Source organism: Durio zibethinus, chromosome 19 (genome assembly GCF_047325235.1).
Source record: "Durio zibethinus cultivar Kanyao isolate XHJ-2024 chromosome 19, ASM4732523v1, whole genome shotgun sequence".
Taxonomy (NCBI): domain Eukaryota; kingdom Viridiplantae; phylum Streptophyta; class Magnoliopsida; order Malvales; family Malvaceae; genus Durio; species Durio zibethinus.
Window position 1 is genome coordinate 1696805 of NC_143180.1, and position 23865 is coordinate 1720669.

Genomic DNA, 23865 nt, shown 5'->3' on the forward strand with positions numbered 1-23865 from the left:
TGGATTGATGATTTTGGATGTATGAATTAATATATGGATGTCATGTTTTGAGGATGGATGTCATGCATACATAGGCAGTCAAAAGTCTATATTCCAGATTCTTTCTTCTCTTATTATATCCCACTTGTATTCTTCAACAATACTTAATTTTGTGAGTCGGAATGATTGTGGCGAGCAACAGATTAATAATTTGGGGTTTGAAAAAGAAGATTCGGAGCTAAAGTTTGCATCAAATAACTTAGTGGGATTCGCCCACCATTTCTTAAAATCTCTGTTTAGCTTTATTCAGTCTGCAATGGAGTTTGGTTGCTTTTGGTTCAATATTAAGCATTGAGCAGGACATGGTAGAAATATTGGATTGAATATTCCAATCTCTGTGAATATCCAAATATGGTATGCTCAATTATTACGATAAAAAAGAATCTTGTTATGCTGAAGAAATTTTTTTTATCTTTTATCTTTTAGGTTCCGATCTAAATTTGAACTCGAAACTCTCAGAGTACGTTTGCTAATTGCTATTGAAGTCTTCGCTAGAGATTTATAGCTCCTTGGAGAGGTTGATCAGTGTATGCAAGTGCCATTTGAGGGGCTGCATGAAAGCTAAGAGAAGAAAATTGATCATTTTGAATTATAATCATATGACCTGATATCAATTTATCAGTTGTTGAAATTATAACAATCTCTTGATGCACAAAATAGGTTCTCAACATGGTTACAATCAATAAGATTTGGTGTAATTATGTTTCTCCAAACACGATAGAAGCCTGCAACTTTTTACAAGCTAGCGCCATCTAAAAATAACGGCAAAGCCCATTGAATATTCAGAAAGAATATGACAACGTAAGCCATACGTGGATGTCAACTCCAGGCAGTAGCAAGAAGGATGCTTTAGAATCTCGAGTTATAATATTCAAGCCACGAAGATGATGAAGACCACCAGGAAAAAGATGATTGCGGCGAATATCTTGATTAGAAGCCACCTATTTGATGATATTTGGTTAAGATGCCTCAATAGAGCACTGCGAGCACCTTCAACGTTAGCTAATGATTGATCCATGTCCTCATCAATCCTGCTCACAAATCACATCAATTAGGCAGATTCCGTAACCGACTCAAAATACTTAAAATTATATAACAAACACTTTGAAATAATGATATGCCAAGAGAATTATTGTTTCTTTTGATGGAAATAGCAAGTTGCCACATCTAAAGATGAAAATGAACTAGCAGAATAAATATGGGTAAAAGCAGCAGACCTGATAGCTAGTTCTCCTTGATGTGCGACCATTGTAGCCAGATGTGTAAAGATTCCGCTAAGTTCTGAAATTGTAGATTCCACGTTCTGAAGAGCAACTGCCCGACTTTGTGAGTAATGCTCTTGCCTGGGAACAACCTGCTGCAACATGGACATTTCCATGTGGTGGGAAGGTGTGCCATCCACAGCTGGCCTTCGTCTGTTTTGGCACGGTTCAATAAAAGGTGTTGTAGAACAATTAGTGAAATAGAAATGGAACAACGAGGCCCAAAGATATAAAAGAAACAAGCATGAGTTGGGGATATATCTACATACACATAAAGAATTTTTATCTTTTCACTGAATGCATGGTAAAATCACAGTGAATAAGTACCAATGCATCTATATCTCATAAGATGACATAAAGATCTTGCTGCATCTAGTTCAGTAATATGACCAATCATTAGAACACATGATTTATGGGAAATGGTTAAACCTCAAAATTTAACCAATCATAACACATATACAGACCTCAGTTGGCTGCCAGCTTGTACACCATTTGATGGCGGTCTGGTTAGAAGAAAAAAGAGACGTTAGTCAAACGACAAGAATAGGAGAAAGGCTATAATTTTTCTTGGACAAAATTTGACACATCCACAAAATCAAGTTTCGATAAATAATGAAAGGTGTTAGTAAATACCCGCAACAAAATAGTTTTTCAGTTAAAGTTTAACATCTAAAGTGCTCAATACAGCATGATAAGAAGATCTTCTACATCCATGCTAAATGTTCACCTACAGATATTCAATGTTATTGATTAAATTATAGCGCGCGAATGTTCTAGCAGACCAAATGAAATTACAATCCCAGTTTCTTTTAGATTCAGAAATAATAGCCTGAAAAGTGATTTTGATCCTGCCTCGTACACATAAAGACAGGATAATAACTAACATGGTAGCTTCCTATTCTGATGTTTATCAATATCTCATAAATATCAGAGCACCAAAAAACAAGAGCACCCACCCTAACAGTGGCAAACTCTCAGACAAATTTGAAGAACTTGACCAAGGAGGTGGCTCGGTCACAGATTCTGTTTGATGCCGAAACAGGTTCTCTCTCGATGTACTCTTCGAAAATATCTGTTTCCTGTTTTCATGAGCCTTAATATTCTGCACAACCACAAGACATACAGACCAAAGGAACAACATAATTAATGCAATCACGATCAAGAATGATCATCAGCTCTCAATACAGAATACCCAATAAACAACTTCAATTCTAGTGTAGCAAAAAAACTACCTCAGTTCTTGCAGTCAACACATCTTGAAGATGCTTGGTAGCACCCATTAACTTGCTCTTCAAATCGTCACAAACCGTTGTGGAATGAACAACTCTATCATCAGAGTAATTCCCATCAGCAATCTCCATGTTTTGAAGTGTTTGCAAATCCGAAAGTGCCATATTCAAAGTGGTAATATCAGTCTTTATCAAAGCAGTTAGTTCCTCTATTTCCACAATCGGATCATCGAACATTGATGACCTCTTTGCCACTGCAAGAATTACATTAAAAACATCAAACATAATAATATTTCAAAAATCCCATTTCAAAATAAATCTGATTCTTCCTTAAAAAAAACATTTATTCAATATTTACTGCAAAAATTACATTAAAACATCAAATATAACAATATTTCAAAAATCCCATTTCAAAATTAATCTGATTCTTCCTTAAAAAAAAAAAAAAAACTATTTATTCAATATTTACCGCAAAAATTACATAAAAAACATCAAATATAACAATATTTCAAAAATCCCATTTCAAAATTAATCTGATTCTTCCTTAAAAAAAAAACCATTTATTCAATATTTACTGCAAAAATTACATTAAAAACATCAAAGATAATAATATTTCAAAAATCCCATTTCAAAATTAATCTGATTCTTCCTTAAAAAAAAAAAAAAAAAACCATTTTTTCAATATTTACTGCAAAAATTACATTAAAAACATCAAATATAACAAATATTTCAAAAATCCCATTTCAAAATTAATCTGATTCTTCCTTAAAAAAACCATTTATTCAATATTTACAGCAAAATTACATTAAAAACATCGAATATAACAATATTTGAAAAATCCCATTTCAAAATTAATCTGATTCTTGCTTAAAAAGAACCATTTACCCAATATTTTAAATTTAACATATTTACAAAAAAAAATTACTTTATTCATTTTTAAAATAAAAACAAGTAAAAGGAAACATATTTAGCAGTTAAATTCATCAAAATTTTATTCCAAATAGCAAAAATTAAGCGAAAAATAATGAATAAATCATTAAATAATCATAAGCAAATAGAAGAAAGACCTTACATTTGGCAAGTCTAACAATTTTTTGAGAGGTTTCATGGATACCGGACCCGATTAGGGAAGCCTTTTTGTTGAACTCGGATCTGGAATATAGAGGTGGATGAGGTGATCTAGAAACGAAGTCGTTTCGGAGATGATTATCGTTGACGACTGAGATCCCTCCCACTTTTTGAAGGGTTTGGGATAGTGATCGGAACTCAGCTGTCCGATCTCTGTATGGGGAGGCCATAGCGTTTAAGTTTGCTCCGCGGGTTAATTTAGTCGTCGGAGAGGGAATATCAAGGAACGTGTTAGAATTGGAGGGAAACGTAACTGGAGAGGAAAACAACAACTGATTGGGTGGTTTTAGTGGGGTCTTCTGGTTTTAAAGTTGTCCAATGAAGATTTGCCACGTCAAAAGAACGAATTTGCCTGCCACCTTACATGGCATTTTTGTTATTTTAATGCCAATTAATTTTATTTGTAAATATTTTTTTATTTTAATATTCTTAATAAACAGTATAAACTTAAAGATCCGTGAATTTATATTATGTAAATAATGTTTTTTAATAAAAAATTAATATTATAATTCATATCAAAATAAAAATATATAATTTATTTTTTGATTTAATTAAATTTATGTATAATTATTATTAAAATTTTAAATTATATATTTTATATTTAATTTTTATATTATATTATTATATCATATTTTAAATTATCGAATTTATAATCGCATGAAAACTAGCTGGATTACTTTGTAAGTTTTTTTGTTTTCTTTAGAGTTGTTCTTTTAAATAAAATTTGGATCTCAGATTTTGTCCAAAACATAAATTATTACGGGCTCCAATCCACGAAATCGTGCTAAATGGGTCGCATATGAAGCTAAAATACCGAAGGCGATAGCCCAAACCAAAAACCACAAAAAAACCTAAATAATGAAGGGAAGAAATCTCAACCGTCCGATCAAGGACAACTCCAAAAACCCTAATGTGCCTTCCTTTCCCCTCCCCTATGTAAACGCACTATAACCCTTTTCTCCAATTTCACCAGCTCATAAGGGTTTTTCTCTCTGTCAAACCACTCGCCAAATCGAAACCAGAGGTTAAAGAGACGGTGCTGTTTTGCTGTCTGCCTTGATCGAGTATCAGTCGCTTCGTCTTGGCCCTCGATTTTGCCCTCTGTAAAACTTTGTAACTTTAGTATTAACTCTTATATCCCTAAAAATGGTAGTGAAACCCTCCAAGGCGGACAAGAAAATCGCATACGACGCGAAACTTTGCCAGCTCTTAGACGAGTACACCCAGATCTTAATCGTCGCAGCCGACAACGTGGGTTCGAACCAGCTTCAGAACATTCGGAAAGGCCTCCGAGGTGACTCAGTTGTTCTCATGGGTAAAAATACTATGATGAAAAGGTCGATTCGGATGCATGCTGAGAAGACCGGAAACCAGGCTTTCCTTAACCTTATCCCTTTGCTTCAGGTACTTTAAAAGTTTAAATCTTTATAATATACTTTTTTGGGTATTTTTGAATCAGGTAAATTAAAGTTTGAATCTTTTTTTTGGCGTTTTTAGTGTTTGATAAATGAATAAAGTAATTGTTTTTTATCTGGTTTTTTTGAATCAGGGAAATGTGGGTTTGATCTTTACCAAGGGTGACTTGAAAGAAGTTACAGAGGAAGTTGCCAAGTATAAGGTGAGTTATTGTTTTTTTATTAATTGAAATTGGAATATTTGATATTATAATTATTTTATCAGTTATTTTTACTAATTATGTAATAAATGAAAAATTAAATGACTTGCTTTCACTCTAATTTGAGAACTTTTAAACTTGTTTGTTCAGTTATAGGATTTTGAAGTTATTGTTTATGTAATTTAATTATTTAGTATAGTTAGCCATAAAAACAAAAATATAACTTGTATACAACTTAGATATTTGTGTTCTTTCATTGATAAATTAGCAAAATTGTTAGAATCTTGAGTTTGAAAGAAAGCTCACTCTTCGCTATTTGACTCATTCTTTGCTACCGGCTCATTTGGTAGTATATAGTATGTGTTTGCTTGAACCTATCTCATTGCATTCAAGGAGAAACTATTTTAAGCATAAGATTAATTACTATTCTCTTTGTTGTGGCCAGTTCACTGTTCTTCTGGTTCTGGTTTTAATATTCGTGTTTCAAAATTTGAATGATTTGAAGGAAAGCTCACTCTTTGCTATGGGACTCATTCTTTGCTACCGGCTCATTGAATGGTATATTGTATCTGTTTGCTTGAATCCATCTCATTGCATGCAAGGAGAAAACTATTTTAAACATCAGATTAGCTACTATTCTCTTTGTTGTGTCCAGTTCAGTGTTCTTCTGGTTCTGGTTTTAATAGTCTTGTTTCAAAATTTGAATGATACGATTATAATTTTCTTGTTGATATTGTGAAGTTCAATTTCATTTGATATAATAGTTGTTTCTTGCTATTGATTTTGTGCTTTTGTGGGTTTACTTAAAATGCTTTGATTTAATATCATAGTTTATTATGAACAGGTTGGAGCTCCTGCTCGAGTTGGTCTGATTGCGCCCATTGATGTGGTTGTCCCACCTGGCAACACTGGGCTTGACCCTTCACAGACCTCTTTCTTCCAGGTACTGCTATATGTCTAGCAGTGATGTTCTTTTTATCTGAATTGATTGATACTTATTAGAAACATTGCTCAATTTTTATTACTAATTTTTTGTTACATTTTAGGTGCTTAATATTCCAACCAAGATTAATAAGGGTACTGTTGAAATTATCACTCCTGTGGAGCTTATCAAGAAGGGTGAAAAGGTTGGATCTTCCGAGGCTGCCCTTCTTGCTAAGCTTGGAATTAGGCCCTTCTCATATGGTCTTATTGTCCTGTCTGTCTATGACAATGGCTCAGTCTTTAGCCCTGAGGTGTTGGACCTTACCGAGGATGACCTGATTGAGAAATTTGCTTCTGGTGTCTCCATGGTTACTGCACTGTCTCTTGCCATCTCATACCCAACCCTTGCTGCTGCACCACACATGTTCGTCAATGCCTACAAGAATGTCTTGTCTGTTGCTGTTGCAACGGAGTATTCTTTCCCTCAGGCTGATAAAGTGAAGGAGTACTTGGCGGTATGGAATTGATTCTTTTTCTGGTAAATTATTTGCAATTTTCCCTAGTATTGTGAGCTAAATTAGTTGTTGCTTGCTTTCAGGATCCAAGTAAGTTTGCAGTTGCTGCTGCCCCTGTTGCTGCTGATGCCGGTGCTGCACCTGTTGCTGCTGCTGCCGAAGAGGAGAAGAAACCAGAACCTGAAGAAGAGTCTGATGACGATATGGGATTCAGTCTCTTCGACTAAGTTTGTTTGTCTTAGTATAATGATGGAGGATTATAATACTATCAGTTATCATAGCCTGTTTGGATTATTTCTTGTAGTTTCTTTTTGATGGGTACTTTTCATTGCTTCAAGTGTGGAGAACTTGTTAAGTTTATGAAGTGTCAATTTAGTCTATTGCCTGTTATCTACCTTATATATCAGTTTGCATTTTGATTTATGCTCCCAAGGCTTTGAAATTGATGTTGGTGATTGTACCTGCATACCATCTTTGAATTACTACATGCTAGCATTAGTATTTCTTCACAAATCTTGGTAATACTTCAAGAAATCACGTATTTTGCCTTCAACTTTGTAAGCCTCTATACTCTCTAACTTTAGAACAAAAAGAGGTAAAATTGAAATAGCAAAGCTGTAGCAGTAGCAGGAATAGATAAAAGTGTAATCGAGTCGAGTCAAATTGATATAGTGAGAAGCTTGAGTTCGATTCACAACTCAAGGCTTGATATTCGGTTTGAATTTAATTGAGTTTTATTTTTCAAGTTCGAATTCGATTTGTGATTGAATTCGAGCTACCTGAGTTTGTTTAATTAAGTTCGATTAATATGTAAAAATAAGTTTAATTTGTATACTTGGTAAGAGTTAGATTATTTATGTTCGAGTTCGAATTTGAATTCGAAATATTTTATTAATTAAAATAATAAAAATATATTTAAATATAAATGCGCGATTAGATTTGTGAGTTATTTGAATCGGATATAAGAATATTCGAATTCGGTTCGATCGATAAATCAAGTTATTCAAGCTCGATTCGATTATAATCGAATCGAATTCGAGTTTTTTTCGATTCGAACTCAAATAACTTGCGAATATTAATGTATTATTTACACCTTTAGATATGAATACTAAAATATGGCAGAACAAAAACAATCTGGTATGGTAGGAATATGGAAGTTAATTAGACAAACTTACATGATAATTTTTAGGAAAAACTCGGTGAATATTAAAATAATTTAATTAAAATTTTAATAAAATATTCAAATCGATGAATTGATAGAATTTAATATGAAGATTAATAATATATAAAAATTTATATTAAAAATATTATTTATAATTTAAATTTGATTGATATTTATTTAATAATAAAATTTTTATTAATATTTTTATTAAAAATATTTATTTAAAAAATATATATAAATTTTTAAAATTTTGTACATTTAATTTATGTAATAAGACTTTCATAAGACTGGCTCGGAGCTGTCGCGGCAAAACTGGAGGACGTGCGTGACCCCATAGTGGCAGAAGCTCTAGCAGCTTTTCAAGCTAGCAAAAGATATGCAATTCTCTCAAGTCATTATAGAGGGCAATTCACTAGAAGTGATTAACAGCATCAGTGCAAGAACCAGGAACCTGTCTCCTATAGGAAACCTGATAGCAAATGTGCATTTGATTGAGGCTAGCATGGACTCAGTAGCTACGCAAGGAATGAAGCTGCTCATGCCTTTGCAAGATGTGCTTTGAGACTGGAAAATGCCATGTACTGATTTGGGGAATGCCCCTCTGTCATTCATGATGTAATCTCTGCTAAATGTACTGGCTTACATTGAAATGAAATCTAGTTATCCTGCTTCAAAAAAAAAAAAAACGATGATTCTTTCAAGTTTCTACCCCACATATGCTGACCAAAATCCATCAATAAAATTCAAAAAGCATTCATAAAATTTATTTATTCATTGGATCTTTCTTTTCATCATGTATTCCCTTCTTTTAAAGACCAGTAAGATCAAGAGATGTGATCAATATGTTTGATTTATTAAATGTCTCAATCAAAACCCTCCTCAACTCAATTATTATAAAATAGTAGATTTTCCATTGTCTTGGACGCCAATAAAGGAGATATATCCTTTCCAGTCCTTGCAAAAAACTCGATCAGATCGTTCTTGATTTTCTCTTTCTTTTTTTCAAACTTTCTACTTATAATTTTCTAGTTTGTTACCCTAATTTTACGCTCTAGGTTCTATCTGTATCTGAAGCCTTGTTGGCCAGACATGAACTCTCTTCAAGTCTTGCACGTGAAAATGGCGTTGAAATTTTATTCCCTCAGAAGTTAGAACTTTGATATAAAGGGTGTTTTCTAACATTCTCTAATCAAAATCAAAGAACAAAGTTGGAACACGGAAGCATGCATGGTGTCACGTAATGTCCTACTTCTATTGATTTGGTTCAAAAAGTCTATTCTTGTGTTGCATGATTGATGCCCATTTGTATTAAGAAATTAGTGACCCCAACTAGTCAAATCCTTTATCTTTGTAATCTCTTTAATTCCTTTTGTGGGGTAGATGATAGCGTCTTTGGAGCTGTCCTACAAGGATGATGCAAGATTCGTTTATCTAATGCTGAGGTTATATCATTTTCAACTCAAGTTGGGGATTAGATTTTGCTCAAAATTCTTACTTTTTTCTTGAAACAAAATATAAAATGAGGATAAACCCTTAATTCGGTAATTTTTTCTATGATTAATTATGAAATTCAAAATCTAATCCAATTGATAAATATAATCACTTTACGACAATCTTTGTACAATAAATATAAACTACAAAGATTTTGAGATTTGCTTTTGTGGTTACTTAGTTTGAAGGGTGATGTTCCATTTAAAGGGAAGCATGAACAAATTACTGAAAATTGTTTCCCATCAACATTCAATCTGAACTCATGGGAGAGCCTGTGATGTCACATCACTAAGAAAAGATCTTATGAATGATGAGTGAGATGAAATCTTAAAGATCTTATATTTTATGAATTGTAAGTTGCTTTTCCTTCTAAAAGAGATACATGGGGCAACTTGTGGCCAAATCAGCCAATCATGCTTTGATCTAAATTTAGACTTCACCAGTTTGTTTACCAGATGAGATCAGGCATTGGAAAAAAATCTAGTAGGATAGAGCATGAGCAAGATATGGTTTTGTCCCTTTTCTCTTTTAACGTAGGATCAAATAATAATTTTTTATTTTATTTTATCACTTTATTTAAATAAATTTTTATATTTTTATTATATTTAAATAAATATTTAACTTTTAATTTACATTTAAATAAATTATTAATCATTAATTTATATTTAAATATATTCTTAATATAAACCAATTTTTCATTTGAAATAAAATTTTCTATAAATATAAATAAAACAAATAAAAATTTATTAAAATATAATAATAATACAAAAACATGTTTAAGTAAAGTAAAATATTTTAGTCTTTTAAGATTCTTTGGCATTTGGATATACTCACCCATTAATACAAGAAAATAATAACACCAATAGCAATAGTTCTCCAAAACAAAAATTCACTATTTTTGTCTTATTAAATTATTGGTGTTGAACACTCAAAGTGATTTAATTGGCTTTGAAATTTGAAGAATGATCTTCCAAAAGTGTACCATGGGCATGTTACATCTTTAGTCACATCCATCACCATTAGAGCTCTAACTTTATTATTAAAAATTCATTTAGATGTATAATAATCAATGAGAAAACTCTCATTGGTGCATGTCATTTTATTTGTTGAATTTTTAAAAATTTAATTATAAAATTCACTTATAACATGATAATAAAATTTTCATCATGCATCTAAATAAATTTTAAATTCAAATATTCTATAAAGTAAATAAAATTTATGTGAGCCTTGAGTTTTAATTTTTTTTATTATTAACTATTATTTTATTTTATTAGAAAAGATAGTCAAAATATTTATTATAAATTGATATAATCAATTAGAGCTACGAAGATAGAAGAAATGACTTGAGCTACTTGCCCAAGTTGTTCAATAGTCAATCATCTTTGTATAAAAAATCAATTATTAAACTGAAGTTTGATATCTCAACTTAAATGCTCATTAACATTTATATCAAACCATATTGTCAATTAAATCTAAAATTAAAAAAAAAATTATTTAAAATACTTGAAAATAATTTGAATTTGATTCAAAATTATATAAATATAAATTTAGAGTTCGATAATGATCTAAACTCATATGATATTACCAATCTATCTAAAATTTGAAAAGAATTTGATGTTTTACAAATGATTCGAATCCAATTTAAAATTTCCTAAACATAAGTAGTATGTCTAATTTCCTTTAGAGAATATTTAATTAATAAAAATATTTTATTTAATTTTCAAATCTTTCAAGCTTGATTTTAAGAAAATTTTTTTAAAAATTAATCAAATTTTATTCTATCCATAAGCACCTTTTATCATACCAATGAGGTTAATTAACACATTGGGGAATCGAAAATTTGATCATGGATTTTGCCCTTTGAAATTAAACCTTGATTTGAATATTAATCTTTGATCCCATCTATCAATTCATGTATATTTGTCCAATCAAATTTCTTTTTTTTTTTTTTGTTCATAAAAAATCCTTGTTAAGTATATATATTTCTTAACAAAATCAACAGAATTTGGATAAAATAATTTGTCTCATTAATATTGGTTAGGCTAAAGTTTGGTCTAATACTGATCATAAAAAACGAATTAGGTCCAATATTTTTTCTTGGCTTTAATTAGGACATTTGTCCCACAAATTTAGGCTTTCCAGTAGCCCAAAATTTTCTCTATCAAAGGGTTTTTTCCAATGGATGTTCAATGAAAAGTTCAACTTTCTCATTTTTCTTTAAAAAAAAAAAAAATTCACTGTATTTGGGTAATCCACTTGACAGACAATAACTTTTTAAATCACTATCCAGCTAGCTACTAGCTATATACAAATTTGTGGTTAAAAATAAATAAATAAAAATATTATATTTACATATAGAACCACTTTAATTCGTTCAAGAAATTGATATTCAATGGTTTAGTCAGTTTCAACATTTTGATTCTGAGTAGCTCCTAGAGGCTAGGACTTCATATTTAATTCTTTTTTCTTTTGAAAAATGTCAAATGTTGAAGAATGTTTATACTTTTTAAATAATATTTTTAAATTATAATTAATTTATTACCCACTTTTGAATTTAACGAGAATTATGTATTAAAATAAAAAAATATATTTTTAAAAATATAATATTAATTAAAATTTCTGTTTATATAAACACTGGTTAGAAGAATATTTTTGAAATTATAAATATAAATTATAATTATATTCATTTATAAAAAATCACTGAATAATTAAATAAATTTAACATAAAATTAAATAAAACTTCACAATAACATTTTAATTTAAAATCCAAAAATTTTTGGACATGTTTATTATAAAACCAAAGTCCTATTAACTACTTTTAAAACCCTAAACTAAAACACATTACTAAAGTAATTATTTTGATTAGTAAAACAAAAATTAAAATTCAAAATTATGATAACCTATAGAAAGGCTGCTAACAGGAAAAGGCTGGGGGCTCATCCTTTGGCTACTTCTTTACCAACAATTGGGTCCCTATCAAGCTTAAATTGTTTAAGGTTTTTTGGAAATCAAATGGAGGCGTCTCTTGTTGAACAATGCCTACCCACTACATTCTGGAACAAGGAGACTTTTTTTCTTCTTAATTAATTAATTAATCTATTCTTAATACCAGCAATAGCAACATCGATAAAGATCAATGTCGGTTTTTAATTTATCTTTTAAAAAAATTGTTGGTGGTGTAGATGGTTTTCGATGTTATTCTCTAATAAATTCACATTAATTTAGTTAAAAATAATAATAAACATTTGATGTAAGAATAGTTAACATAATCCTCATGACCTAAACTATAATTAATTAAGATAAGTATTAACTTTTTTAATACAAAAAAAATTAAATGTGTTAAAATTTAAATTTTAAATATGTCGAATATTATTTTTTAAAAATTATTGTATAAATTAATTAATATTTTATATATATAAAATAAAGTCAATAGATTAAATTAAAGAATAATGTTGCTTCAAGGTAATTACTTGCATGAACTTAGATATGTGTTCAAGATTAAAATATGTTGGTCTTTTTTATAATTTTGACTTTGAAATTTCTAAATTACTCAGTTGTTGAAACATGGAAAATCAACAAATCAACCTGAAAATATAAAACTATATATATAGTTTGCTTGCTTATGATGTTTTAAGACTATTTTCAATGAAAATTTCTCTCTTAAAAAATCTTAATTTGAAAACATAAATTAACAAAAATATTAAAATTTAATTCAATTAATTCATATAATAAATTTAAAATTTAAATTATAATAATTACAATATTTTTTATTTTCAAATTATGACTCACTTTACACCAAATAAAACCTAAATCACCAAGCATTAAATTGCAATATTCAAACCAAAATTATACCATTAGATTCCGATAAATATGCTAACCTTCCTGGTTTTGAAAAAAAATTTTTTAAACTTTTTGTGAAATCAAAACAACCTACTTCGAAGAAAAAGGCTGATGGATGATATAATTAACAAGTTCAACCTTTAAATCGACAAAGATGATTTTGGGTAAAGGAGACAGGTTGGCAAAATGGCAACTAAATCAGACAATAATGATAAGAAAATCGACAGAGCAAGAAACATAAATCTCTTACATGTTATAATACCACAATGACAAAAATAACATTTGATTTGATCACGATCATGCTGCTTTTTTTTTTTTTGTGGTAGCTATTTTACTTTCTGTCTTTTTCATCTTAACAATATTTTATTGCAAACCCAAGTTTTAGATTATCTTTTACTTTTTTACATTAAAAGATGAGAAAATTTGAATTCAAAAAATATTACATCGAAAGAAAAAAAAAAACTTATTCCAATCTAAAATTGACAAAGAAAATCGAGAATATTTGTTTAAATGGTATGGTTTGACATTTTATATTTAATTTAATAATCAATTGCATGTGTGTTTTTGATTGCAATTTATTTTCTTTCAATTATATCCTTTTTACTTGTTTTAAAAACAATTTAGAGACATGGGAGGATAAAATTATGTTGTTAAATATAATCCATTAAATGTGATTTTTTAATTTTTTTCACAAATCTCAGTAATTATTTTTTTATATACAAATTATGATATCTTTTCTATTAAAAAAATTATTTATAAACAAGAATCTCTCTATCATTTCCAACTGTGCTAACATTATAAAGAATTCATCCCTGTTCCTCAGAAAACAACGTGCTCCAAGCTCAAAGGTCACGCTAGCTAAGCATTTCTTACCCTTCAAGCAAAGTATCTGCAAAAGAAGTGAATTACCCCCGCCCCTTTCTTATTCTTCCCTATCTAAATTTGAATAAAAGATAAAAACAAAAAATTATTATTCTTTTATGTTAAGGATGGAGATTATAAATTTCACTGAACGAATTAAAAAATTAACACAGATTTTATAAAATATATAAATATTCATAAAAATAAATAATTAAATATTGACATTATAACATTTTAACTCCACTTATCATTAAAATTAGAATTAAAATTATCATTTAACACGCTATTAACAGGTCATAAAAATTATTATCAAATTTATTTCATCCTACATCACGTAAAATAATAATAATAATAAAAAATCATATGCCCGTAAAAGAAAATAAATTAATAAAATAAGCGGATAACTAAGGGAAATGGAGCAGTGCTTTACAGTTCATGGTACATGTGCCGCACATTTCCCAAAAAATCTGCCTCGAAATGTGCTTCCTTTCATACCATAGCAGATAATTCTTTTTCTTTTATGGAGCCAGATAATATTACATTAAATTAATATTATTTTTTGCCTAAAAATAATCTTATTTTCTTTCGAGCTTTTTTTTTTAAATGCTGACCAATTATATTGTTTTAAAATTTTTTTATTAAAATAATTAATAATCATATTTACATTATTATAAAAAATACCATAAATAACATTTTCGTTGATAATTATCTTACCTTCATAATTTGGCGGCGAACCATAAAAAAACGGCTAAATCCAGCGGTAAAAGGCAATTAAATGCCACTTGACGTGATCACAATATCCAGTTGGGCACCGCCAAAGGAACCTGATAGGCACACTTCGGAGCAGATAGATAGGAATGCGTTGATGCACTTGAGGATCACGATGGACATCAACCAATAATAGATGGCCACGTATGTAGGGCTCGTGATTTTTTGGCGGAACAAGCGCGGCCAGGCTGGCGAGCATTACGGCCGAGTCGGCTTTCGAAAGAGCAATGGGACAGTGACACGTGTTTTCAGTAAAAATCGGTGGCTTGGGTTTGAGGCGGTAAACGCGGAGATTGAGTCCAATCGAGCGAAGCTTCTTTGGATAGGCTTCGAGGAGACAAAGGTTTGAACATTGAAGTTTGGCAATGGGCAACATGATAAATGGAAGACTTATCCAAAAAAAAAAAAAAAAGGTAAATCAAATTGATGGAACTATTAGAAACGCCTATGTTTTTTTTTTAATAAAAATTTATATTAAAATATTTTAAAAATTAGGAAAATAAATAAATCCATAAAATAAATATTATCATATTTATGTACAAAATATAAGATGTAAATAAATCATGTTTCAAAGTTTTATTGATTATTAATTTTTTTTTTTTAGAATAATTGATTATTATATTGTATTTAAGTTTAATTGAATTGGTCTCAAATGTGAGTTGCATTAGTCTCGTACTGGAATCATTTAGAGTTGAAAATGATTTGTGTTTGAATTATCTTGAATAAATTTTATTTTCTTTGTTTTTTTTTTTTGCTCATTATTTTTTCATAAATGTTTAAAAATTATGTCTGATTTTATTTTTTAAAAAAACATCTAAATTTTTTTAATTTTTTCATTAAAATCATGAAATTTTAATTTTATAAAAAATTTAAAAATTTAATATTAAACATATTAAATTCAATTTTTTTATATTTCATGAAAGTCAATACATGATGAATATTTAAGAAGGAAGGAGTAATAAATTTTGTTTAAGTTTAGAAGAGTTTGAATTTAAATTTTTTTTTTAATATTTTACCATCTTCAATAATAACCCATTTTGTATGAAGAATAGAATCTAAACTTTTTATTAGATTTTATAGAATCAATAAAATCCCTAAAAACCTAGCTATAAACATACCTTTTTTCATGTCAAAATTATTAACGTGTAATACGTGTTAACAATGAGCATCAAGCAATTGTTTTTATGGGTATCTTTAAAATGTTTTTCAAGACAAGAACATAAGAATATGGAGAAAAATGGTTGGAAAGGGTGTAGATCATTAACATTTTTGTTTTTCTTTTTGGTGGTTGAACATCATTTTGAACACAAATAGAATTAGAATATTGACAGATTCCAAATGTCTCTTGCAACTATTGTACTACTAAATTTGATGCCAATTCATTTATATCTTTTGAGTGAAAAAAGCAAATGGAGAGTACAAATACCATCCTCATCACCCACAAAAATATATAAGAAATAGATAATCTTTTAAGGTAGGATTCATGCTAGATTTATTTATAAAAGTTGATTGGATCTAACTATTTAGAATCTAGTTTTGATTTGAATTTATTTGATTGAATTTGATTTAATTAATTAAAATATAATTTTGATTTGAATTTGTATGATAAATGTAAAATTTGAAACTTAATCTATACTCTTAACCCGTATTATGTCTTTTTAAGTTGTACAAGTTCGAATTACAATTAATTAGACAAAAATTATGATATATTATTCAGTTATCATTGTTCAAGATATCTTTTTATGAAAATTCAATAAGGAGCTATTGTAATCAAAATTCAATTAAATTTGCTTGTTTAATGCAAACATACAGGTATTGTGTAAAATGTCTTAATCCATTCTAACCTGTGTTTCCCAGTTGCAAACATCAAATTGGAGTAGAAACTTATTTGACTAAATGGCCTTCAATTCAGACCTTTCAAAATCCCTAATGGATCTGACTTTTCGTGACTGTTTGGTGCAATGTTAGATAACTTTGTTTGTTTGCCAAAAAAAAAAAAAAGGTTTTTTGGGGAGCTTTCAAGTCAATTAAGAAGGTGCGCTGCTGTCATTTTCAATTTAACCAAACAAAAAAAAGCCGGTAAATTTGAAGGTTTTTTTCCCCCGTCGAAGGTGGTAAACCGACAATGGCATAATCGTAAATAGTTGATAATGATAGGCGTAATTTTGGATAAATTTGCGGTTGGCATTTGACGTTGTCTGTTTGTGAAAAAAATGAGGAAGCATCCCATGAATCGTATTGGAATAATTGTTCAATTTTGGTAAAAGATCCGCTACAACACTGCTTATTAATTTAATCATAATCTCATTTAGCAATTTCCGACTTCTCATTTAATATTATATTTTGCTTGACTTACTAATTTTATTCTTCTTCTTTGAATGTTAATTTGGCATAAAGCTTGTTTTTTGGACAAATTTGATAATTTCATTATAAGAAATCATGGTAAAGATGTATATAATTATTGACTAATTATATCAATAATGGTAGACCCAATTAATATATTTGTAAAATTCAATTATTAATGTTTGGTTTGTGATAAATATTTTTTTTTTGTAAAAAATAAAAAGAAAAAAATAGAATATTTATCCAACGAAATTTAATTCGTTTGTTATTATTTTATGTTTTACGTTTTATATTTTAAAATTTTTATTTTGTTTTATTTTTAATTTATTAAATTTGTAATTTATATACAAAAATTTTAATATATCAAGAATTGAGAATTGAGATGGATTCAATTAATTGACGATTTTACTATAAATATAAAAAAAAATGTAGTATCCCATAAGGGGTTTAAAAGATAGTAAAATTAAAAAGCAAGTGGCGGAAGATGATTGGTGGTGAGACAATTGGATAAGCTAAGTAGAAATGTAGTTGATCAACTAGGCTTAGCGGACTTTAATTGAACACGTCAGGAACAAACAAACGACCAAAGTCCAACTTCCAACTTGGAACGCTTCACTTCGACTTTACCGAAACACCCCATGAGAAGATTCCGACACGAATTCCTCTTTCCTTCCCACCTAGACAACACCCCTTCTCTGTCCCAACGTTTAGTCTGAAATCAAAATTTGGATAAGCTTCAACTTTTTTTTTCATTTTTTTTATTTTTTATTTCCCCCACAAAAAGAAAAAAAAAATCCAGATTCGTTTTTCTTTCCACACGCCTTTTTTCTATTCACCCAAACGCCCACGTTATAAATACCCAATCTCTCTGCATTTCTTTGTTAAGAAAATCTCAAAACTGAAAATCCCCAAAAAAAAAAAAACGAAAATTTTTTTCTTCATTTGCAGAAAATGGTTGATTTAGATTGGAAAGCAAAGATGGTTTCTTCCGATATCCCAAACAAATCGTCAAAACTCTCTGCTAAAATCCAAGTTTCAATTCCGATGCCGTTTCGCTTCTCGAATATTTCATCTCCGCTTTCCACCTCCGCTTCGGCTTCCTCTGCTTACGACTATTATCTTCGGTTACCTGAGCTGAGAAAGTTATGGGAGACAAGGGAGTTTCCAGATTGGCAAAATGAGCGAGTTTTGAAGCCGGCTTTGCTCGCTTTGGAGACAACTTTCCGGTTTATTTCGATTGTTTTGTCAGATCCTAGACCATATTCGAATCGTCGTGAATGGACGCGCCGACTCGAGTCACTCACCACGAGTCAGATCGAACTCATCGCTATGCTGTGCGAAGATGAAAACGAGGACAAAACTGCCTCAGGAACTGCTCCGATCGTCGATCTGACTTCGTCAAACGGAGTACTAAGACGTGAGAGCAGCTCCGCTGAGGTGTGGAAGATTGACGGAGAAACGACGGTGGTGAACCGAACCAGTGAAGCCAGCTTACTGCCTCGACTGGCCACGTGGCAGAAATCCGAAGACGTCGCACTGAAAATCCTCTACTCCATCGAGTGCGAGATGAGACGGTGTCCGTATACTCTAGGTTTGGGAGAGCCGAACCTATCCGGCAAACCGAACCTCGATTACGACGCCGTTTGCAAGCCGAACGAACTTCACGCGCTTAAGAAGAATCCGTACGATCACATCGAGAACCACGAGAACGCGACGCTTTACACTACGCATCAGATTCTTGAGTCGTGGATCCAAACGGCGAAACAAGTATTGAAACGCATCGTTTCGAGAATCGACGCCGAAAGTTTCGAAGCCGCCGCCAGCGATTGTTATTTGATGGAAAAGATCTGGAAGCTTCTATCCGAGATCGAAGATCTCCATCTCTTAATGGACCCTGGCGATTTCCTTCACCTGAAAAGTCAGTTGCTGATAAAATCGGTCAGCGAAACGGAAGCGTTTTGTTTCAGATCGAAAGGGTTGGTTGAAATTACGAAAATGTCCAAGGAGTTGAAACATAAGGTCCCCCTTATTTTGGGCGTCGAGGTGGATCCAAAAGGTGGGCCCAGGATTCAGGAAGCTGCGATGAGATTGTACGCTGAGAAGCAGGAGGTTAATAAGGTCTTTTTGCTACAAGCTTTCCAAGCCATCGAAGGTGCCTTGAAACGGTTCTTTTATGGGTACAAGCAAGTGCTGGTGGTGGTTATGGGGAGTTTGGAAGCGAAAGGGAACCGAGCCGTGGCGAGTTCCTACTCAGGTGACGCATTGAGTCAGATATTCTTGGAGCCTACTTATTTCCCTAGTCTGGATGCGGCTAAGACCTTTTTGGGCGAGTATTGGGGTCACGAACAGGGTGGGTCTGGGTTGACTCGGTGGAACAAGTGATGACGACTCGGGCCAGTCGTTTGATTGGGAACTTTAGTTTGGTATAAAATATATTACAGAAATGAAAAAGAAAAAAGATTAATTATTTAAAATATATTACAGAAATGAAAAAGAAAAAAGATTAATTATTCTTTGTAGTTTTGGGAGCAATTATTGTTTGTATGCTGTAAAATTTTTGTACACTTCATATTCTTGTAAAATGGAAATTCATGTACCCTGTTATTATAAAAATATTTTTTATTAAAAAAATCAGTCTTAAGAAATTCATGATCCATTGCCAACTCGAAGAATTAAATCAATACATTGCATGTGAAAATTGTCGACAAACAGACATGGAAGACCAGTTCAATCAACTGATACAAATGGATAACAGTTAATACAACAATATGGCACTGAAGTTGGGGCAATTATAGCACAACATTGTTGAAAATTTATGGTTTTGGTCATACATAAACGTGGTTTCACATTTGAAGTAGTGTCTGCCATGTAGGAAAGATAGTGGATTATATGATCTTGTTCGTGTTCGGGTCAATGGAATTGCTTCATCTCTTAATGGAGAAAACAAGCTATTTTGTGCCAAATGAATGATGAATTCACATGCCTCCAGGCTCCAGCTTCTGAGGTTTTCAGGCATGGATTTGTTCAACTTTAGCACAACTCTGCTAGTAAAACTTCACTCCAGTGAGTCTAGTTAAACAGCTTCTGGTTCTGGGTATCCAATCTAAAGAGCAAAGCCCAAAATCAGTTTGGAAATGTCAAGGAAACTCGATACCTAGCTCCTTCTCAATCATTGAAACATCCCATTCTTTATTCATGGTTTTCAATCCAATGCATGGTCAAACAGCAACGTGTCTCTGATAGTTTTTGTGACCTTTTGCCAAGTGTAACAGAAAAAACCTGCCGTTTATATTTTGTTTCCAGGTTCCAAGCTCCTTATTCTGCTATTTTACAGCTCATGACTCGGAACTGAACCGCCTAAAGCTGATGATATACTTGATCATCACCCTATATCAGCAAACAATGAACTTAACCCACGTGGTATAACCCCGACCACCGAAAATCACGACCTTGGACAACCAGTACTAGAAAGGAAACTGGTGAAAAGAGTTTTGTAGTTTTTTTTTTTTTTTTGAATGATTCTTCCATTCACAATCTATTCTTTTTAAGGAAACCCCAAATGATTTAGAATAAGCAGTGGTGAGAGCCTTTGCATCTTTAATTTCATCTGATGTCAACCCAAAGATTTTGATTTCTTCTCCTTCTTCTTCCCAGCAAATATTCACATCCTGGTAAGCTTTTCAATCTTTTTTCCCAATATTTTTCCTTCTTTTTTTCTCCATGAAAATTGCTTCTTTTTTAGTGGAAGAAAAATGTCCCATGTGGAGATTGTCATTTGTTGTCTTGACTTTCAACAGATTTGGTTTTATCAAAACTTTCAGGTTGGATTGCATTAAAAGCAATAGCAACTTGTAGGGGATCTGATTTTGGTTTAGATTGTATCATATAGAAAACAAAGTTTCAACTCTTGGCACCTTTCTTTACACGGGAATCATGGGACTTTTGTGTTTCGACCAATTTCCCTATTGCTTCTCTTTTTATTGTTTGCCAGCTTAAATCCCTTCATTGCTTTGATAGTGTTTTTCTGGTTTTTTTTAATCTTCGTTTAGCAGATTGACACCATATTGAGGTATGGAACTAAATTTTGCAACAAAGACTTTGCAGATGCCAATGCTCAAAATCCCACAAGAATCAGCCTCTTTAATCTCTTCTGTATGGTTTGCAACTCCTGGTGGATGCAGCAGCCAACCCTTGGCCTATTGCTGGGTTCATCCTTCTGCTACTCTTTTCAGCTCAAGAAAGTTTAAAGGACATAACCTGAAACTTGCTCGCTGTGCAAGATGCTATGATTTCTCCCATGGAGAACTCTCGAAACAGATTGAAGGAGAGGTCCAGCCATTTGAAGATACCAATACCAATGATGTAGAGAACAATTACGAAAAGGGCTGTCAAAAGGTCATAAAAATGAATTCTTCAATGCAGCTTTTACCATCAAAGGTTGAGTTTCCTGACCCTAGTTTGCTTGGAATCTGGCCGGATACGCCGGATTGGCCTGAGAGAGATGAGATTCATAGGATTAGAATTGAGCAGAAAGCAAATAGTTTTGGTATTCCCCTTTCTCTAAGGATCATAAAGAGAAAGCAAAGATGGAAAGAGGGTTTTGTGGATGCAGGAGAGTTTGCATACTGCTCTGTTAAAAAGGCTGTTTCTTCACTAGTATTTATCATCAGAGAGCTACAAAACCACGCATTGGTTATAAGGGAGGGTCTATACTGTGAAGATTTACTGGAGATTATGACCAAGATGCAAAGAGACATGAATTTAACGTTTGTATGGCTATTTCAACAAGTGTTTTCAAAAACACCCACTCTTATGGTCTATGTGATGCTTCTTTTGGCTAATTTTTCTGTACATTCTATGACTGATAATGTTCTTGTTGATGCTACCCAACCAAGATTCGCTCAAAAGACTATGCCGGCAACCATGTCCATTCTAGAGGAGGAGAGTGAAGAATATCCTAATGCTGTTGCTGATGAGATAGCAGAAAGTTCTTTTCTTGAAAAGGTTGATGATGAAGAGTTAGACTTATGGAAGTCAATGGTGGAGGAGGCTTCAAGAATGCGAGGAGAGCTATATTATAAGGTTCTTGATCATAAGATTAGGCAACAGTTGGTGTCTCCTCTACATGTGCAGCTCGAACCAGACAACTATGAAATGCATCTAAGAACGAACCTCATTTACCAGATGTTTGTTACTGAGGAGCCAAATAATCCTCTTCTGCTCTCAAATTATGCTCAGTTTCTTTCCCTTGTTTTCAAGGACCATGACAGGTAAAATTTACGTTCCTCTTATTTAATTTGTTATTGTGTTCAAGCTCTTTGCATCATTCTTAATCCTTATCATTCTAGCATAAAAAAAGAATTCTGTGGGAGGATCTTATGGACAAATTGACAGGCAATCTAGTTCATTTACTGCTAGTAGCAGATTACTAAACTTTCGCAACTCTTACCGGCTTCAGGAAATGAAAATAGCTTGCTGATTTTGTTCACTTGTCAATCTTTGGGATCATACAGGGCTGAGGAGTGCTTCAAACGTGCTATTCAGGCAGAACCCCAAGATGCTGAGGCATTGGGGCTATATGCTGACTTCTTGTGGCAGGTGAGGAATGATCATTGGGAGGCAGAAGAAAGATACTTACAAGCAGTTGCAGCTGACCCCCAAAACCCTTTCCATGCATCCAAGTATGCCAATTTCCTTTGGAGCACTGGTGGTGAAGGAACCTGTTTTCCTCTCAGCTCTTCTTCTTATGACACCGACAATAAAATTTCTTAATCTAAGATCATCTTAATAGCAATAAGTTTTTTCTGGGTTGTTGTTCATCTGATATTAGTGTATCATATCACAGGCAAATACCCTAAAATATGTCATCCTGTGATCAATGCAGTCAATCAAATATCTAAGAAGATAGAAACTAGTCCTCAAGAATTTGTGCACAAAGTATATGCTCAAAAATGCGATGCTTTTGGAACTAAACATGTAGAAGTCATGTAGTCTCTAATGGGGACAAACCTGGTATGATATTGAAGGCTACTTTCAAATTTTTTGTTTTAACTTCGCCAAAAAACTCCTTATTTATATGCATATACACTTAATATGAGTTCATTTAGATGGGGATACTGAGGTAATGCTGAGTATTAATTTGCTACTTCAACTATAACCCTTGCAAAATCTTGGTCTAATTTCAGCGGCAAATGTTAAAACTTTTTTTAGTTTACTGTGTTTAGAGATAAAGAGTGATTATCCGCTTTACACTGTACAGGCTTGTGGCCAAGACATTTCTATGAGATCACTATGTAAAAACTTAATAATACATCTGGAGAGAATGAAGCAGATGAGTTTCGAACTCATTGTCCTCAACCAAGTTATTTTAATTCGCTTCTCCATACACGTTTCAAAAAACAAGTCCAATCTTTCTTCATCAAAACACTTTTGATCTTAGAAGTTAAGGCATTTTCTAATTTCAATCCTAAACAATTAAACTTTGTTTCTCGGTCATGACCTATTTAATCTGCAACATAGTCAGAAAAGAAATAGTCAACAGAAGTGAGAATGCCATCTTAAAGTGATGAACTTAATTAAAGGAGATCACATATTGGAGATAGAAAAAGGTTAGGCTGTAGTAGGCATAATGATTTTTATATTTGTTTTATATAAAATATTAAAATTTTTATATACATATCATATTTTA

At 31.7% G+C, this 23865-nt stretch overlaps 4 protein-coding genes across 6 annotated transcripts; 3 read left to right on the plus strand and 1 right to left on the minus strand.

Moving 5' to 3' along the window:
• Positions 1-601: 601 nt before the first annotated feature.
• On the minus strand, positions 602-3931 carry SYP31 (syntaxin of plants 31). Its single transcript, XM_022909292.2, has 6 exons — positions 3603-3931; positions 2534-2784; positions 2258-2403; positions 1766-1804; positions 1257-1454; positions 602-1070 (listed from the first exon to the last, which is right to left on the minus strand). Exons 1-6 carry the CDS (start codon positions 3826-3828, stop codon positions 911-913), a joined length of 1020 nt encoding a protein of 339 aa, XP_022765027.1. The 5' UTR covers positions 3829-3931; the 3' UTR covers positions 602-910.
• Positions 3932-4626: 695 nt separating this feature from the next.
• On the plus strand, positions 4627-7092 carry LOC111310137 (large ribosomal subunit protein uL10). Its single transcript, XM_022909293.2, has 5 exons — positions 4627-5062; positions 5208-5276; positions 6118-6216; positions 6320-6712; positions 6796-7092. The coding sequence occupies exons 1-5, from the start codon at positions 4805-4807 to the stop codon at positions 6937-6939; spliced, it is 963 nt and encodes a 320-aa protein (XP_022765028.1). The 5' UTR covers positions 4627-4804; the 3' UTR covers positions 6940-7092.
• Positions 7093-17896: 10804 nt separating this feature from the next.
• Positions 17897-19697, plus strand: LOC111310140 (nematode resistance protein-like HSPRO2). The gene has a single exon (XM_022909297.2). The coding sequence runs from the start codon at positions 18129-18131 to the stop codon at positions 19557-19559; it is 1431 nt and encodes a 476-aa protein (XP_022765032.2). The 5' UTR covers positions 17897-18128; the 3' UTR covers positions 19560-19697.
• Positions 19698-19840: 143 nt separating this feature from the next.
• LOC111310138 (uncharacterized) lies at positions 19841-23228 on the plus strand. 3 transcript variants are annotated; one of them, XM_022909296.2, is made up of 3 exons: positions 19841-20848; positions 21227-22447; positions 22691-23228. In XM_022909296.2, exons 2-3 carry the CDS (start codon positions 21249-21251, stop codon positions 22947-22949), a joined length of 1458 nt encoding a protein of 485 aa, XP_022765031.1. In that variant the 5' UTR covers positions 19841-20848; positions 21227-21248; the 3' UTR covers positions 22950-23228. The 3 variants fall into 3 exon arrangements, with proteins under 3 accessions (XP_022765031.1, XP_022765030.1, XP_089604389.1); XM_022909295.2 differs by having other exon boundaries at positions 21230-22447; XM_089748263.1 differs by having other exon boundaries at positions 21282-22447.
• Positions 23229-23865: the final 637 nt, after the last annotated feature.

Excerpts from the sequence above, each read along its gene's own strand:
- SYP31 (XM_022909292.2), bottom strand. The coding sequence starts at position 3,828 with ATGGCCTCCCCATACAGAGATCGGACAGCTGAGTTCCGATCACTATCC. Across the intron at positions 2,785-3,602 it reads AATTGTTAGACTTGCCAAAT|TGGCAAAGAGGTCATCAATG; the intron begins GTAAGGTCTTTC and ends TAATTCTTGCAG. Across the intron at positions 1,455-1,765 it reads CAAGCTGGCAGCCAACTGAG|ACGAAGGCCAGCTGTGGATG; the intron begins GTCTGTATATGT and ends GTGCCAAAACAG.
- LOC111310137 (XM_022909293.2), top strand. The coding sequence starts at position 4,805 with ATGGTAGTGAAACCCTCCAAGGCGGACAAGAAAATCGCATACGACGCG. Across the intron at positions 6,217-6,319 it reads CACAGACCTCTTTCTTCCAG|GTGCTTAATATTCCAACCAA; the intron begins GTACTGCTATAT and ends GTTACATTTTAG. Across the intron at positions 6,713-6,795 it reads AAGTGAAGGAGTACTTGGCG|GATCCAAGTAAGTTTGCAGT; the intron begins GTATGGAATTGA and ends GCTTGCTTTCAG.
- LOC111310140 (XM_022909297.2), top strand. The coding sequence starts at position 18,129 with ATGGTTGATTTAGATTGGAAAGCAAAGATGGTTTCTTCCGATATCCCA.
- LOC111310138 (XM_022909296.2), top strand. The coding sequence starts at position 21,249 with ATGGAACTAAATTTTGCAACAAAGACTTTGCAGATGCCAATGCTCAAA. Across the intron at positions 22,448-22,690 it reads GTTTTCAAGGACCATGACAG|GGCTGAGGAGTGCTTCAAAC; the intron begins GTAAAATTTACG and ends GGGATCATACAG.